Source organism: Camarhynchus parvulus, chromosome 2 (genome assembly GCF_901933205.1).
Source record: "Camarhynchus parvulus chromosome 2, STF_HiC, whole genome shotgun sequence".
Lineage (NCBI taxonomy): Eukaryota > Metazoa > Chordata > Aves > Passeriformes > Thraupidae > Camarhynchus > Camarhynchus parvulus.
In genome coordinates, this window is record NC_044572.1 from 21927125 (window position 1) to 21943587 (window position 16463).

Below are 16463 nucleotides of genomic sequence, written 5' to 3' on the forward strand. Positions count from 1 at the left end.
TTATACTTGCAGAGTCCTATTTTGCACAGGAATCAGACTTCTGAAGGCCTCTGCTGAAAACCTAGCTGGGATCAGAGGTCACAGGTATCTATCTTCATGCTTGTTGAAGTGGCCAGGCTTGTTTTATCTGAGCAGTAAATAAGTCTGCTTGCTCTGGAGGTTTGTGAGTGCAAGAAGAGAAAGGTGGAAAATAAGTATGGATGAAGTGCTTTATTTTGTTTCCCTCATGGACTCTGTTAATAAAACCAGTTAGAAAAAAATTATCTGCAAATACTGCCCTTTCCTCTCTGGAACATAATGTGGAGGCATGTTAAGGGGTGTTATTATCCTGGCTGAAAGATCTGGTTTTAAAAGTTGTCTTCCCTGTAGATATACATTAGGTATAAGTATTTTGCATCAAAGAGAGGTGCTTGATTTTCTTCTGCTGCAGTAGTTAGAACTGAGGGTGTCAGGAGTGGTCAGATGCTTCTAGTTCTTTCTGCCTTTGAACAGTACGTTTTTACCTCCTTGTAGACAAGGTTGGTGTTTTAATTTCCTATGAGTCTTTCAGTTTATTTAATTTGTAAAATCTTTAGGTAGCACTTCTATAATTTAACTAGTTACAGCATGAATATTCAGCAGAAGTAATCGTATTTAAGCCTTTATTAAATCCAAGGTTGGGATTTATGGCACATTCCCAGAGTACATTAGCACTGCACCTAGTTCTAACACTGTCATCCTTTCTTAGCTTGCTCCTTCTGTTGTGTGTAACAGATTGAATGGAATTAGTCTATTTTATTGCTAAGTGTTTTCTAAAAACTTAACAACCCTCCTTAGGAAGTTGTTACTATTGTATATTCTGCTAAATTTATTTTTCCTGTTTTCCCTGGCACATCTCTGACAAAACAATGGTTGGGCAGATCACTGAAATTTCTCTCCAGATAGCTAAGGGGAAATTCCATGGCTCTTTATTTACACATACTCTGTGCTTGTGCTAGAGTGACCTACTTAAGAAAGTCTTCACTTACTTTTTTCTGTCATAACTGTGTGGAGAAAGAAAGAGAAGATGAAACATGATTGTTTTTTGAATTGTCTGTTCTTAGCAAGTCTCAGAAAAATAAACAAAAGGCATGCAGGTGGTAGCATTCACACACTCCTTCCCCTATTGAGAAGAATAATCAAGGATTTCGCAATGCAGTGTATATAACCTTCTGCATTACATAGGCAATTAACATTTAATCTAATGCTGATGTCCCTATGCTAAACTCAGTGATTTAAGCTTGACTAAAGCACCCATGCTTGACCTGGTGTTTGCAAGAATAAATCCACCCAGACTAAAAAATAGTCACCTGACCAGTAAGGATTTTCTTTTCACTGGTTTTGTCTTCGAGGCATATCCAGATGGTTTTTAACCTCATTTTAATCTCACTTTAACTCTAAGCTTTTTTGTTGTCTCCTTCTCATGTTGGGATAATGATATTTGATATTGGTGTTTTGTCTCTCAAATGGTTCTAATACTTCTCCTAACCCAAGCATTTACAGCTTATTAGTCTTTATGTTCTTTTCTTTAGAAAGAGAAGTTGTAATTGAGCCATATATTTCCTTATGCGTGTTCTTTGAAAATAAGTGCAACAGCGCCAGATGTCAAATACCAAAACTTGGAAAGAAATGAACAAGTTTCTTCACTCTCAGCCTCTGGGTAGAGTGATTTAAGTAGAAGTTCACCTTTAAACCTAGCCAAATCTGCCTAAGTACACTTGTGGTTTTATCTAAAGCTTACGTGATACTCTCTGTAAGCTTCTCTCACACCTGGTGCTCTGTTAAGCAATCCCAGAGTTGCATATATTTGTATAGATTTAGTTTTTTTCTGCTGTCTCATAGAAGAGACAAACTGCTTTTTCTCACCTTTCCAGTTACTGGATTATGACATTTCATCAGTAGAATAGTGACCTGGGTACTTTTTATTGCATTCAACTAACTTTTTTTTTTTAATGAATAAATTAAATTACTGTAATCTCTGGATGTAAGAAATCTTTCCACATTCTTACAACATTCTTACTCCAACATTTTTGGTGTTAATGGAGATTGTTCCAGAGACTTCATTGTCCCTTTCACAGTGTGAAACACTATGCAGCCACTGCTCTCTGCAGCAGTGGAGTTCTCTTCTCTGTGCACCTGAAAATCACAAAACCATGACAGATTTTTCTCCTGCCCTCTTTTTCCTACCCCCTTAGCATTTTTGAACAAGGTTCATAATCCTTTCAAGTAGGCCCTCTGTGAATGGTTTTCAGCTGGTGCTTTCCAGGCTGCATCTCCTTGGGCTGGAAGTGTGACAAGTCTTTGTTCCTCTACAATCACCTTCTAGAGAGCTGGGTTCGATGGGGTTGTGGCTGAAAATGCACCATCCATTGAATCCCTTCCATCTGTTTCTGTCCTCATTGTGGATTTCCAGGGTACTATAGTGTGCACATTTCTTCAGTGATTTTATATCTGTTGAGACTTCTTATGTGTAATGGTGGGTCTGCAACTAATTCCTGAGACCCTCCCTAGGAACCTGCTTATGTGGTAGTTGTTCTATGTGTGAATTTAACAGAGTAGGCTACAAAAACTGTAAACCTGCAGGTAATATCCTTGCTGTTTTCACACTATTATTAACAAATATTTATTAGGATCTGAGAATTTTTTTTGTGAAATTATGTTTGAGATTATCCACATTGATGGTTAATTTTTTTTTCTTTACTAGATTAAAAAAAAAGGAAATTCATTGAATCTTTCACTTTTATCACTATGAAGTTTCAGTGTATGTTTGAATTTCCACATATACAGTAGGAGCACTAGAATTTATATTTCTCCATATATATATATATATGTATAAATCACACTTTTCTTCTCTACATCTGGGCTTCTTCTCTGGAGTAATATATGTGGTCTATATATAGGCACCATTCTGGACACTTCAGATAAATCTTGGAAATCAAAAATTATGTGTACTGAATACTACAGTTAAAAAAATCCAGGCTATGTATTGAGGTGAGGGTAATCAGCTGTCAAAATAATTTGCCAGAAGTTGTGGTGAGCTCTCTAACGTTTAAATCAAGTTCAGCAGTTCCTTCAGAATATCTTTAATGCAGCCTGTTTTAATGGATTACCTGCCAGCAATAACAAATGGTAGCTAGGATAAAACTACATGTTGTCAGGAAGCTTAAACTTTACAGTGATCTGTATTACTGTTGGAAAATTTGTGGCAGGTCTGTGAACCAAAAAAATATGACAACTCCTGATAATTCAGAAAGGAATTAATTTAGGCAGTGTCTACAGCATGTGTTCTGCAGGAAGAGAGAATAGCTAATCACAAGGTTGCCTTCTGGCTTTCTAATCTGTAAAGCTCCTCGTAATTAGAGAACTATCCTTAGCTTCAGGAAATCCAATTCTTCTCCCTGCTTCTGACTTCCTGCATGATGTTGTATGAGTCACTGACACAGGGATCATTAAAGAAACTTGGGATATGTCTGTGAAGACAGTACGTGTGAATCTAAGTGTCAGCTTCTTTGTAAAAGACAGGGAAGACAGCTTTGCCAGGAAACATGGGTGTTTGAAGAAGAGATGCTAGAAGTTATTCAGTAGTATTCAGTGATACTTGGGTATTTGGTATTGTTCCAAGTTAGGCCCTTTATCCTTCCCAGACTTCTGTAACTGGACAGAAGGCATCCCTCAGGCAAGATTTGGTATCATAAGTTCTTGGGTTTATTTATCTCAACAGTGCTCAGCAGGCTTGCCAGTAAGAACAGACTGGAGTTTCTGAAGTGTGACTTGAGGTTTAACCTTTAGACCAATCCAATTAAAGATGGATTTGGTTTCCAGTTTTTACTTACGGGATTGGAAAACAGAAGCTACTAGAAAAACAAACTATAATCTTGTATGAATTTAACATAATTCCCTGCAGTTACTTCTGCACCCATTGCCTCTGATTGCCTGTTTCTAAATGACAGCAACACTGCATCTGTCCTGTTCCACTGCTCCCAGAGCTCTGCTTCATCACTAGACAAGTGGGGAGGGGAAAGGACTGCCCTTCCAGTCACCACTTCAGGTCCCGCTCACCCTGCCCAGCTCTCACTTGTCTTCTTCACCAAGTACTGTAGGAATTCTTTTAGTTCCAGTTTTCATGCTGTGTGAATGATTTACTCCTTCTTCAGTGAGATTCTGTGTTTGATTTTGCTTCTTTAACTATAAAATGAAGGTGGCAGTGTCTTGCATTGAAACAGAGCAGTCTGTTAAGCAATCTGCCCTCAGCCTGTACTGTTGGGCATCTTTTCTGGTTTTTTACCCCAAGGAAAGAGTTCTTCCAACTACATTTAATAATAAGACATGCAAGTCCTGTGCTTGATGCACAGCTGGGTTTGCTACTGCTGCTGCTCAGCCGTGAGTGGTGTGGTGTGAGTGGCAGCTACCTTTCAAATGGTTGTTGTAAAGGATGAGAAAAGGTGCATATTTGTACCTGTTTGGACTGGGGAAGAAGGCTGTGGTGGGATCCTAAAGGGTAGTTTGAACTCCAGGGCAGCCAAGATCAAATTCTTCATTTAATTATTTACAAAGTACTGAAATAATTGGCAATTTGATTTATAATTGCAATCAAAAATGTGTGATGTTTTCTGCCATGGAGCCAGTAGGAAAGAGGAAAACCAACCTTTTCTTCCTCCTCCTTCTTTCCTTCTCTCTCTCTCATTCATTCTAAAGCTTTTTAATTTTGTTCCTTAAACTTTTCTCCGGTATGTTTCTTTAAAAATACCTGCCCCCTTTGATGCCAACACTCTGTCATAGATAATATGCCCTAAACACGTTTTTTTTTGGATATTCTAGTTTGATCTAGTTGTGTTCAACCACTTGTGTCCTGTAATGGTTAGCATATTACAATAACTTACATTTTTTTCAATTTTCATTTATATATTTTCTGAAGGCCCTAAAAGAGAAGTTTATAAAGACTACATTTTCCCATTTTCCATAAAACTGGAGCAAAAATTTAATGGATAGCTAGGAAACTAGAAAAGGCATCTGCACTGCTACTGTTGCTACTGACTGCAGTTAAGCTATTCCTAGTTTAAAACTGAGCACATGTGAAGAGAAGCACAGTGAAGGAATTGTATCTCAAATAATAAACAAATCTGGATGTGGAGGCAAAAAGAGAGACAGGAATAGAGGATGTTTATGAAGACATATGGACAAAATTTATTGCTTCTGGCTTGCAGCATTTGGAGATAAGCTAGCTAAGTTAGCTAAGTTTCATGCAGTTCTCTGAGGTCTGTGCATGTCCGGTAAAGATTCTGTAGTGTATTTTTCTTGTAGCACAGAGGTAGCTCATAAGAAAGGAATATGTAGGGGTCTAGTCTTGTCAGAGCTAGAATTTATGTCAGTTTGGGTACCCAGAGTCAAGAATGTTAAGGCAATGTGCAAGAATAAGAGATGTGTAGTTTTCCACGAGGATAGATAAAAATGATATCTTGAGGAATGTCAGCTTCCTCAAGGGAGAAAATCATTCATGTTACTCAGGAATTAGTGATACAAATGGAGATCCACAACAAAAAATCTGTATAACGCGGAAGAAAAAATTAGTCACTGTAGGAGAGAAAAGCTTCCAAATTGTGTGGGCGAGAGACCATATTTAGGCTATTAACTGAATGCTTGTTAAAAATGCTAATCATAGTAAGGACGAACGGGCAAACATGGGCTGCATAGCTACTGTGAGTGTTCACAACTTGATTTGGGCCAATGAATCCAACATGCTCAACAGCATTTGAAACAAAAGATGCTCTTGCAAAATCGTGTCTGGTAGAAGTTAAGAGTGAAGCTGTAAAAGCCTGACATACAGGAATAAAGGGGCTTTTTTAGAGTGGGTCACAAAGTATCATGTCTTGGTGTGAAAGGTGACTGTTAGATGAAGAAGAGAAGCCTGACAGAAGGCTGTGCTGCAGAGCAAAAATAAGTTGAAGATCTCAGGACTTCAGTGCACAGTGTGGTGGAACTGAAGGGAATTGCTCAGATCTCCATGGTTCAGGACCCAGCAGTATCTGTGGTGTCAGCTGCATCCCCTGGGGCCAGTGTGTGTCTGAAATCCCATTCTTAAGTTCCAAGGAAATCTAATGAATTAAAATACTTTCCTTTCACTAATAAGTATATTTTTTGGTTAAAATAGATATTCCCCAGGTATAACAAAAAGGCAAAGAGTTAAATTAACCCTATCATGAAGGATGTAGAGGTCTACCCAGACTATACTGTATATCCCACCATGCTATAGTACATCAGAATAAAACTTTCTTATATAATGAATCCCAAACTTAGTTGTTACTGTGACAGTATCAATGTGAACATTTATTTAAAATGCTGCAATTTGTATTTTCTAAGTGTTGACTCTGATTTAGAAGGAGATCTAAGAATGAATGCTTTATTCCTGCAGAAGTTCTATGAATGGCATGATGTACATATACACATAAAAGCTTTTCTTGGTTTCTGGGAACCATATGGAAAACACCCTTTCCAAAATTCCATTCAAGATCCTTCTGATCTCCTTTTTCACCAGGCTTTGTCAGTACATAAAAGGAAAAAAAAATTGAATCAGCCATGAGTAATGCATACAAGCTACCCGCAAGTTTCCTGGCACTGGCTATTGTTTTCAAAATATTACCACTGAATACTTTCACTACTAGTATGATTACTGAATTTGTTTTCCCTAACATGTTCAGGAAGTAAATTTGTAAATTTGTAAATCAAATGCTCCTCAGCTGCCCAAGTAGAAGAGGATATGTAGAGGACATGAAATCCCTCACTCAGATGTGTGTGATGAAGATCTGACCTATTACCTACTGAAGTCAACAAAGCACCTGCTGCTGTGTTCAGATGCAAGGGCTCTGGATCTGCTCCTGAGAGCTTCTCCACACCCCCCTTGCAAGCAAACAGCATTTATTGCCTCCTTGGTTTGTACACAGCCAATATTGGCACTTGATCCTTGGAGTAAACAGCAAATTGCAAATCGTACCCAGCTGCTTTGCATTTCCAGTACATCTTGGTCTGGTTTTCTTTGACAAAGCAACGTGATATCCATCCCCAAAGAAGTTCCTTTGTCTTGCCTGCAGAAGGACAGTCCTGTGGGTGTTTGAGACTATGGATTAGCTGTGAGTGAATGTACAAGGCAGCATTCAGTCCAGCCATGGTAACTTGGTGCTGGTTCCCAGTGAGGGTAAAGGAGACTTGATTTGGCCTCTTTTAACACAAGGCCCTTAGAAAACACAAAGGAGCCTGTTTGCTCAGAGGAAAAGATGCAGAGCACTTGCACTGTTTGTATTTTGTAAAGCATGGCTTTTAAATGGGACTTGCTGCTGGAGTTTAAAAACCAACCCACAGGCTCAGCTGTGAGAGAGGAAGGGCAGGTTTTAAATCTGTACTGGAAGAGAGGCAGAAACCCTGCGAATAAATCCTTTATAAAATAATATCAAAACCCGGTATGTGTCAGTGCTTTGGAACTATTGCTACTGGTAATAACATAAATCTGGAATACCTGTCACTGAGACTAGAATCTACCACCAAATGGCAAATCTAGAGGATATTCACTCAGAATGCTGCTACTTATTTTCTGCTCTTGTCTGTCCCTTTGTACTCATGAAAACACAATCTCTCTCTTTGTTGTTCTGTTTTGTTTTCCTCCTCTCTTTCTACTGCTTCTCTCCTCCAGGGAGCTGTAAGGAGGTGTTACAGGCATCCTCACAACAGTGTTGTCACTTGGGCCTCTTGAGCCTATACCTGATCCCTTCTGCAAGAAATGATTCTGTGAAAAATCATTGAAGGAAGCTTGAAGCGTAGTACTACTCCATCATGGCACAGGTCAAGAAAAACTTTTGTAAAGACTTACATCAACATATGCATATCAGTTTAGGACAAGTATAACATATGCAGCAGTGCTGGTTAGTAAGAGTACTTGGTGCCAGAATTCTTTCTAAGAAATCTGGCTCCATCAATTGCTGATAGCCCAGATTACTTTACCATTCTTTTGGGCATAAAGAAAAGATTCTGGGACAGGGATGACATGAAGAGAGGGTGTATTGTCCAGAATTAGAAAGGATTCCATTGTTGAGAAATGTTTTCAGGAATATTGTTCAGATGGTTGTTTATTTTTTTGGGGGGGATTAAAAATTATTTTATTTTATTTTATTTTATTTTATTTTATTTTTTAAAGCTGCTTGATACTGCTAGTTTGAAAGCACAGCTAGCTATACTAGGTAGCATGCTTATACTTTCATGTATGTGAATGTTCTTTGTATGGACAGGGAGAACAGCAGAGAGGTAAAAAAATAGTAAGCAATTTTCTTCCTATAAAACCAGCACATTTTTTTCTTTTCTTTATTCTCCATTCCAAAGGAGACTGTTGGATCTTCTGTTTGCAATTTAACAGGAAGTCACTATTCTAGCTGGAACCTGTTTTTCCCCAACATCCTGAGCCTACTTGGATGACTAAGCAGATCTGCTTATGTGAGCATCCAAAAAGCAAACAAAGATGAGGGAAGACAAGCCCAGGCAGCTGGCTGAAGACAGGATCCCATTTTATTATTTGTTCCAAGGCTTCCCAACACCTTTGTGCAACTGAGCATACCAGCAGTTGCATCTTAGCAGAACAGGTTCCCAAAATGATAACAGAGCTCAATGGTGTAAAAAAAGAAAGAAATTTTATTGTCTTTAAAACGTGTATTTTCATAGAATTTCTGTAATGTCACATCCAATTATTAATTTTTTGAAAAATCAACAGTATTATATTCATGAGATATGACTATGACATATAACCCCTCAAATAAAAGGATTTCCCTTCAGTTTCTTTTCTTGCAACTCACTGCTTACACAAAAAATCACAGATCATTTTTTGCCTATACTTGAAAAGCTGAGGCTTGTAAGCACTTCTCACATTTCTGCCATTTTGATCTCTACTCCTTCCCCTTGCCCCTGAATTTCTGGTAGAGCAGTACAAGCGAAGATTCAGCAGTCCTTGACCCACACACTTTGAACATCAGGGTTCCTGTACACAAAACTTAACCATCTCTAAGGCATCAACAATAGTGCTCTCCTTGGATCAGATATTAATGGAGGATAAACAATGCTAGGAGGCAAAGCTCTGTTCCTTAGCTAGCATCCATCATGCCCCTGTTCTGTTGGTGCTGGTGGCTTCTGGGGTTAGAAACAGGGAAATGTGTGGAAACTCATGCAGGTGTGCATATGGATCTCTGTAGAAATGTGTAGGTGCATGTAGAGCTGAGTCCTGATGGGCAGGATAAGAAAGAGGAGCAAACCCTGTCTAACACCAAAGGTTTCTGTGATTCTGCTCAGCTCTGGAGGAGTTCAGGACAACAGAAGAGGGACATGGAACAACACCGACTTCTCACGTACCCTTCTTAGGATGGAGGGTAAATAGGCAAGGGGAAATAAACAAAGTGAAAGAGAGGGTCTGCCCCTGTGGGAAAGCATGCCGGGGGTGCAGAAACTCAGTGGCCTCATTTGCATTGAAAGCTTGTCATTGGGTGGCTTTGTTTCATAGAACCTGGCCAAGTTTTCACTTTTTCTCTCCCTTTACAGATAGAGTAGGTTTAAGACTTCATTTGGATATGCCCTCATAATATTTTTTTTAATAATACAGTGTAGTCTAATTATACAGCAGACTTGTTGATAATGTAATTTGACTGTTTTGTGTATTTGGGATTTCTCTCCCAGCCCTGCCGAATTTGTGTGAGGGGTTTGTCTACACAAGGAAATATCAGCACAAATTTGACAACCAGTACAGCACATGGAACAATGAGGGACAGGATATAGATGTTTGGAAGATACCACTTGTATGCTGATGGGCTCAGGAACCATTTTCCACCATAAACCAGCGTGTGTGCAGTGCACAAAATCAGTGCCAGATATCCCAGTTTGGACTAAAGGAGAAGGAAGGAAAAAAAGAAGGAAAGAAATGGAGGTTAAAACAGTAAATTAAACCAGAACAAATGCAAATTTAAGGACACAGTAAGATTTGTGGCATGTGCCAACTTGGGGACTGGTGAAATGAAACTGTTTTATATAACATAAAGGCTCTTATTATTTTTTTAAAAAGTCAACTAAAATTGATATAGATTAAATAGTTTGGTTTTTTCTCTAACAATAATCCTTATAATTTTTCCTAGCTCACACATACTGCCTAGTGACTGTCAAATTTGTGAAATAGCGGAGCAAATGCTGACATTCAGTGGAGAGATTAAAGATTTTTTTATGCTGTAGTGCTAATCCATCCAGAAGTATCATACTGGGCAATTTTTTTGCCTTGATAAAACATTCATTGATAGTAATTTCCTCTTCTCTTGCTCCCCTCCCCTCCAGCCCAGCTCCTGCAGAGGCACAGCAGCTTGCACCAAACTTCCTCCAAATGGAGAGCTGAGATTATAGTGTTACCAAGGGCAGCCTGTTTACAGTCACAGCAGTTTTTACAGTCTGCAGAAATTGCAGATTCTCTTTAGATGCTTGGCATTGAGAAGATTTGAGTTATAAAGTAATTTTCAGATCCATTTTAAGTGAATTATCTTGTGAACCAAAAAAATTAACCCAATAAAATGGCTAAATTATTTTGTGACTTAGTACAATTGTGGAATTTGATGTAAAAGTCAGTTTTCTGTTTTTCATTTAGGAGCTCACATCTTCCCAGCTTTCTCTTGTTAATGCAGTAATCCCAGTTGTGCCATAAGCAGCCATCAGAGCAGTTGTGAGTTTTTACAGCTGTATGGCCATGTAGATGTTTTTTTCGCTGTGTGATGGTGGATAATGCACATTTGGAGATAATAATGGAGGAAAGCCATAAGTTTCTAGTAAACCTGCCCATGGCCACTGTTGATAAGGAAAGGAGGTGTTTTTAAAGAAGGTTTTTTAGAGATGGTTTTCTTACCTGAACAAATCGAAATTCTCGCCAGTTGACATTGTTGCTGACTGAAGGCAAGGAAGTTATTCCCAGAAGAACAAATAAAAAAAATCCTAAAATTCCCAAAGCCAAATAAGAGTCACTAAGCCAGGCATTAGTGTGGTCAAGTGGTTCTGTTTTATTGTTCAGTACCTGAAGAGAAGAAGACCAGGTGTATTTTAGTGATAGCAGTTTTAGAACCAATAAGGAGAAAAAGTTTCCTTACAGGTGAGTAGGAGATAAATGTTATACATTAACTCTCTGATTATCAGAGATTTACTTTGAATGCCTGTTCAAAAAGCAGAAGAATTATATTACACATAGGTTCCATGTAACTGTATTTGAGGTGCATATTTTACTGTTCTGTAGACCTGTTGAAGAGAGATATGTGATCCTTTGTTAAGAAAGATAGGAAAGTCATAATATATTATATTCCTGAAGGTATATGAAGAAATAATGTTTACATTTCCCTAATTATTTTATTAATATGTCAACTATCTAAGAGGAAAACTGAGGCCAGAAATCCCCTCAGCTCAACATAATATCAGCAAAATATAGATATATGAATGTCTGAAAGAAACAAAATCTAGGAATATTACTCTATTTTAAAGAACACTGGGCTGTCCACATGGATTTCTAAAGCTCCAGGTAGATGGTAGTATTTTAACAGGACCAGAAGAAGGGAAGGCTTAGAGCAGGGAACAAAACTTACCTGGGAGATGATTCCTTTGCCGGTTCTCCATCTTGCGAAGGCGCGCATTGGAGTAACAAGGGTGAACACAACATGCAGGGAAGCAAATGCCAAGGCTATTAGTCCAAGCTGTTTCCTACACAGCATCCATTTGTCCAGCCAGTCTGGGAAACGGCGGTACTTGGTACCTCTGTATAACTGAATAATTGCAGCAAATATACCAGGCAGATACACCAAGGCAAGAAGGATGAGCGCCACTACAGGGCAGACTCGATTTGGAATGGTAATTGCAATAAAAAAAGAAAAGTCATTGTTTTCATAAATATAAGTGTAAATTATATCAAGAGCCACACAGTATAAGAAGAAGAATGCAGTTAGGCCAAGGGACAAAAAGATGGGGAACTTCCACATTGGAAAGAGTTGCAGAGGGTAATTTTCTATTTCCTGAGCAGCCAAGAGGGATCCCTTATCTAGTGGAGTAAGACCCAGTGCACGAACAATATTCATGACCATTTGTTTAGCTTCCACATCATCTCCACAGACAAACACCTGCAGACAAAAACAAACAGAAGTTTATTTTTTTACAGATTTTTGTGACTTTCTCTGCTGCCATCCTGCCTGGATATGGACAGTAAGCACAAGCTTCTTTGGCTGCTTCTTTGCTTACTTGGCTTACTGCTGACCCAAATTAACATAGGCAAAAAAGTACCCTATAGGTACTTTTGTCAAAAAAGTAGATGAATATGATTCTTTACTTTAGGGAAGAAGATTGTTTCAAGTGGCAAAATTTTATATCTGGAAAGAACAATGTATAACAGGCTTAGTATATGTCTTTGAGTAGAAGACTTGACATACTTTTCTGAAGATCTGCAAGTAGTTTGTAAGCACAAGATTTCATAGGGCTAAATTGAAGTAAAACTTTCAATAGCAGTAAGTAAGAGCAAAATTTTCAGTTGCTGCTATAGTGGTCCATAAATACTCCAGGGAAGTCAGCACAGAGATCATTAAAACACGATTTGCCTGTCACAAAAGTAAATATTAGTTCTTTCCAGGTCTCGTAAAATAATCTTTTCTGTGAGTGTGTAAGACAATATAGTCCTTTTGGAACTGGGAGAAAGGGGGCAATTTCTGCTTTTGTTGAGATGGTGAGGGTTTATAGAACCTAGGCTTGGAAGCCCTTGGGTCTCTAGCCAAAACCATTTATCTGCCAGCAGAGAGCAAAGTTAGCAATGGCTTGAGTAGCTGGATGATTTCATGTGTTGTGCAAGAGCACTTTCTTTTGAAGTGACTGAAAACAGGGCCATAATAAATTATTTATCTGCTTTCTATGACCAGCTCTGTGCCTGTTGGCCTGTGGTTGAGGAGGTGGTTGAAACAGTTTGCATGCACTGATGTTGTGTTACACTTAGGTGGCCATGATTTAAAAAGCTTTAGTAATTTATTCACCTTTCAGCATACATCTTTTGCCAATACTCATTGCCATATCACATCCTTGCCTCCCTTGTTCTGCTTTCTTCATTTTATTCTTGCTGTGAAAATTCCTTCTATCTAATTTCTGTTTAACTTTGGAACTATGATGACCAATTGATGCAACACTCCTGATTTGTTGTCTCCCTTGTAGCTTTGCTATCTTTCTTCTTTTACTTCTCTAGTGTCTCTGAACACCTGAGTTCACAGGCAAGGTATTTATATTTTCTGTCATGCCATATGAAAAATCCAAAGTAAATTTAGCTCACATTTAGTTTGAAATGAGAGATTATAGTGAAAACACCATCTCAACTCTGCCTAATTCTGCTGTCCTGGGTGTGTTTTGTGTATCTTAGAAGAAGCCATGTGCTGTGTAACTCTGTGACAGAGGAAACCCCTGTTGCTCAGCCTTACCTGCCGGCTTGCATCCAGTGTGCCTGACTGCAGGGCCCAGGCTGACACGGTGTTAAAGGCTTTCACAACCTTACTGCCGGGCAGCAGCTGTGCCAGGTGCTCCGCGTTCGACTCTGGGTACTGGTTTAATTTCAAGTTGTTGCTTATGTCCACCAAGACTTTTCCACGGAGAACCTCTGCTAGTGGTGTAAGAAAGTTGTAATGCTGCCTCTGGATTGCTATAATGATGATGGCAGCTCTCTGTGCCGCCTCTGCGTGGCCCAACACCTCTGCATCCTTGGGAATCAGGTTGGATATCTGGGTGCTTCGGCTTCCATACACCACTGAGTAGCCAGACTGAATCATCTTATGCCCCAGGGCTCGTCCAAAATCTCCAGTTCCGAATATGCACACTGTCTCTCTTTTGTTAGAAGTGTTAGGAGCCAAAGCCATCGTGTTGGAAGAATTTTTATTCATCTGTTAACAAAACCAAGGAACAAACCAAGGAAAACATCAATCTCTTGGAAATAAAAGGTTTGTATTCACTCTGGGTGTACAAAATAGACACCTTAGCCTCTTCTTGTCCTTTAATATAATTCCTGCACACTCTTCTGAATACACACTCAGAAGATTTATATACACTTTTTTAAAAAAACGTTCTGAATATTCAGTCCTCCATGTCTTACAGCACTCTCTTTTCTATCTATTTTATGGATTTTAACATCCAGCTGAACTGTTTCAGTTTTCCTCTCTCAAAGAGAAAATAGAAGGAAAAGACACAGAAGCACAGACAGCAAGGGTAGCATACTTGTCAGAGTAATTGCTGCTTATTTATGCTATAGAAAAGCATTGAGGAGGAGTCTGTTTGTAATCAGATTAGAACCTGGAAGGTCTTTTTCAAAATTCTTTATGAAGGGTAATTATAAAAGGTACCTATAAACCTATCTGTTGTTCTCAGTATTTCCTTAATGCAAATAGTCAGTGCCAGTTTGTTTTATTATTGTTCTTCAGTTTCCTGAAGAATGTTTCATGACGCATTTGGACAGTGGACTTGAATATTTAATGTTGAAAATAGATTTTTGATATTTATATATTACTCATAGTAAAATTCTCTTTGAGGTTTTTATCTCTCTGCCTTTATCACTGTACCTGGCAACTTCAAAGTCTTTAATGTATTATCCATGCAATGGCAGTGTGTTCGCTCTGTACTTCCAGAGTGAGACCCATGATACAAATACAGAATCAAAAAGGTCTGTTCCATAGGTCTTGCAGTAGGTCCACACACTGCTCTCCCTTAACAAAAGGTGGATTCAGAGCAGAACACCTAAGACTCCAACAGGAGACCCTGGTCTCACGGTCTGTCCATCAGACAGGCCTGTCTGACCTGTCTTTTGGACTGTGCACCAGTTTGGTGCTTAGAGCAGCAATTTAATTTGCAGGAGCCCCAGTTCAGTTCTTAAACTACCTCACAGCTAACTGTCCTAATTAGAGCTGTGGGACCAATAGGTTTTACAGTTTGCAGGAGAAATTGTAAAGAAAAGTAATGCATTAAATGTTTAGCTAGAACCAAAACAACTTCTTTGCTCCTGTTGTTTATGACCCTTTGCTTACATTCTTCTGTGAAGCACCATTCAGAATACTGCAATTTATACATATTGCCTTTTAAAACACTGAGATGGTGTTCTTCACTTTCTTTTGTATTTTCCTCTAGCCAGAACAGTTTTTTCTTTTGAAAAATCTGACATGATTTTAAATTATTTGACCCAAAACTTGCATTTGTTTGGTGAATGAAAAAAATCAAGCCTCAGCTTCTCCCTACCTGCCATGACTTAGGGATAAGAGCTGTGAGTCAAGGATGCAAGCAGCTGTGGCCTATGCTGTAGAGACAAGCTTTGCTAGCAAGAGAAACACATAAATTCTTATTCTGAGAATCAAATGTGAAGATTTTTTTCTTGGACTACTCCTGTACGTAGCTTTGTAGCCCTTGGCTGGCCTGCCCTGCTGCACTCTTGCACTGAGCTGTGGGAGCCCTGGTTTAGAGAGGTGCCAAGGCAGATGCTTCTGGTCGTTGGGGAAGGAGAGGATTCAGGCAGAGAAGAGTTGAGCACCTGTGTGCTGGAGGATCTGTGTGGCTCAAATAGGTCCCATGGGAGGCTTTGCAGTGCAGCTGGGGGTTAACCCTGGCTCTCTGCAGCTGGACTCCATGTACTTTGACAAGTAGTACACTGAGCATGAAAATAGATCCTCAAAGGGACCCATCTGAATGTGCCTTGCATATTTGTGTGCTCTGACACATGCAAGGTCCTTTGACATATTTGAAAATCATTCTCTGAAGGCTTTATTAATGTCCCACGAGGCTCTAATGTGACTAAAGCTATGAAATTCCTTTCTGAGGATTGTCTGTATTTCAAAAAGAACAGAAGGGTTGCTTATGTAATATTAATAATGGTTCAACTCAGTACCTAATAAGACTCAACTCTCTTTCGTTAATTTTAGTTTTTAACAAAGTAGTCTCCTATCTAAAATAAAAAGTAAAACTTATTTGTAACATGTAATCATCCAGTTGAAAGCATCTGTATTTGTCCTCAAGAAATCCTGAAGTTTTTGCCGAGTGAACTGTGCAATTCATTCTCCTCTCTGAACTAAGGATGGAAAAAACCAAAACTCAGATGGATGACATCAGGTATTATATTTGGTAGATCAGTGGAGTTATGTTTTGTTTGGACTTATAAACATATTTAACATAGAAATGGATCCACCAGTGAGAAATAAGTCTATAAAGTACTTCCATTGCTCACTTATACTGAACACCTCATTTACTAGTGAACACTGAACTTGTTTTGCCAGAGAAGAAAAAAAGAGGGAGATGAAAAAAAAAATGGAAGAAAAGGGTTTTTTTTTCATAAAATGTGGTTTCCTGAAGTGCTATCTAAGATGTAAAGGGATTGTAAAAGTCATAGAAAGCTGAAGAGAGCT

The 16463-nt window shown here is 38.8% G+C and overlaps 1 protein-coding gene across 1 annotated transcript; it reads right to left on the reverse strand.

Moving 5' to 3' along the window:
- Positions 1 to 9656: 9656 nt before the first annotated feature.
- Positions 9657 to 13964, reverse strand: STEAP4 (STEAP4 metalloreductase). Its single transcript, XM_030943343.1, has 4 exons — positions 13509 to 13964; positions 11649 to 12176; positions 10925 to 11089; positions 9657 to 9926 (listed from the first exon to the last, which is right to left on the reverse strand). Exons 1-4 carry the CDS (start codon positions 13962 to 13964, stop codon positions 9657 to 9659), a joined length of 1419 nt encoding a protein of 472 aa, XP_030799203.1.
- Positions 13965 to 16463: the final 2499 nt, after the last annotated feature.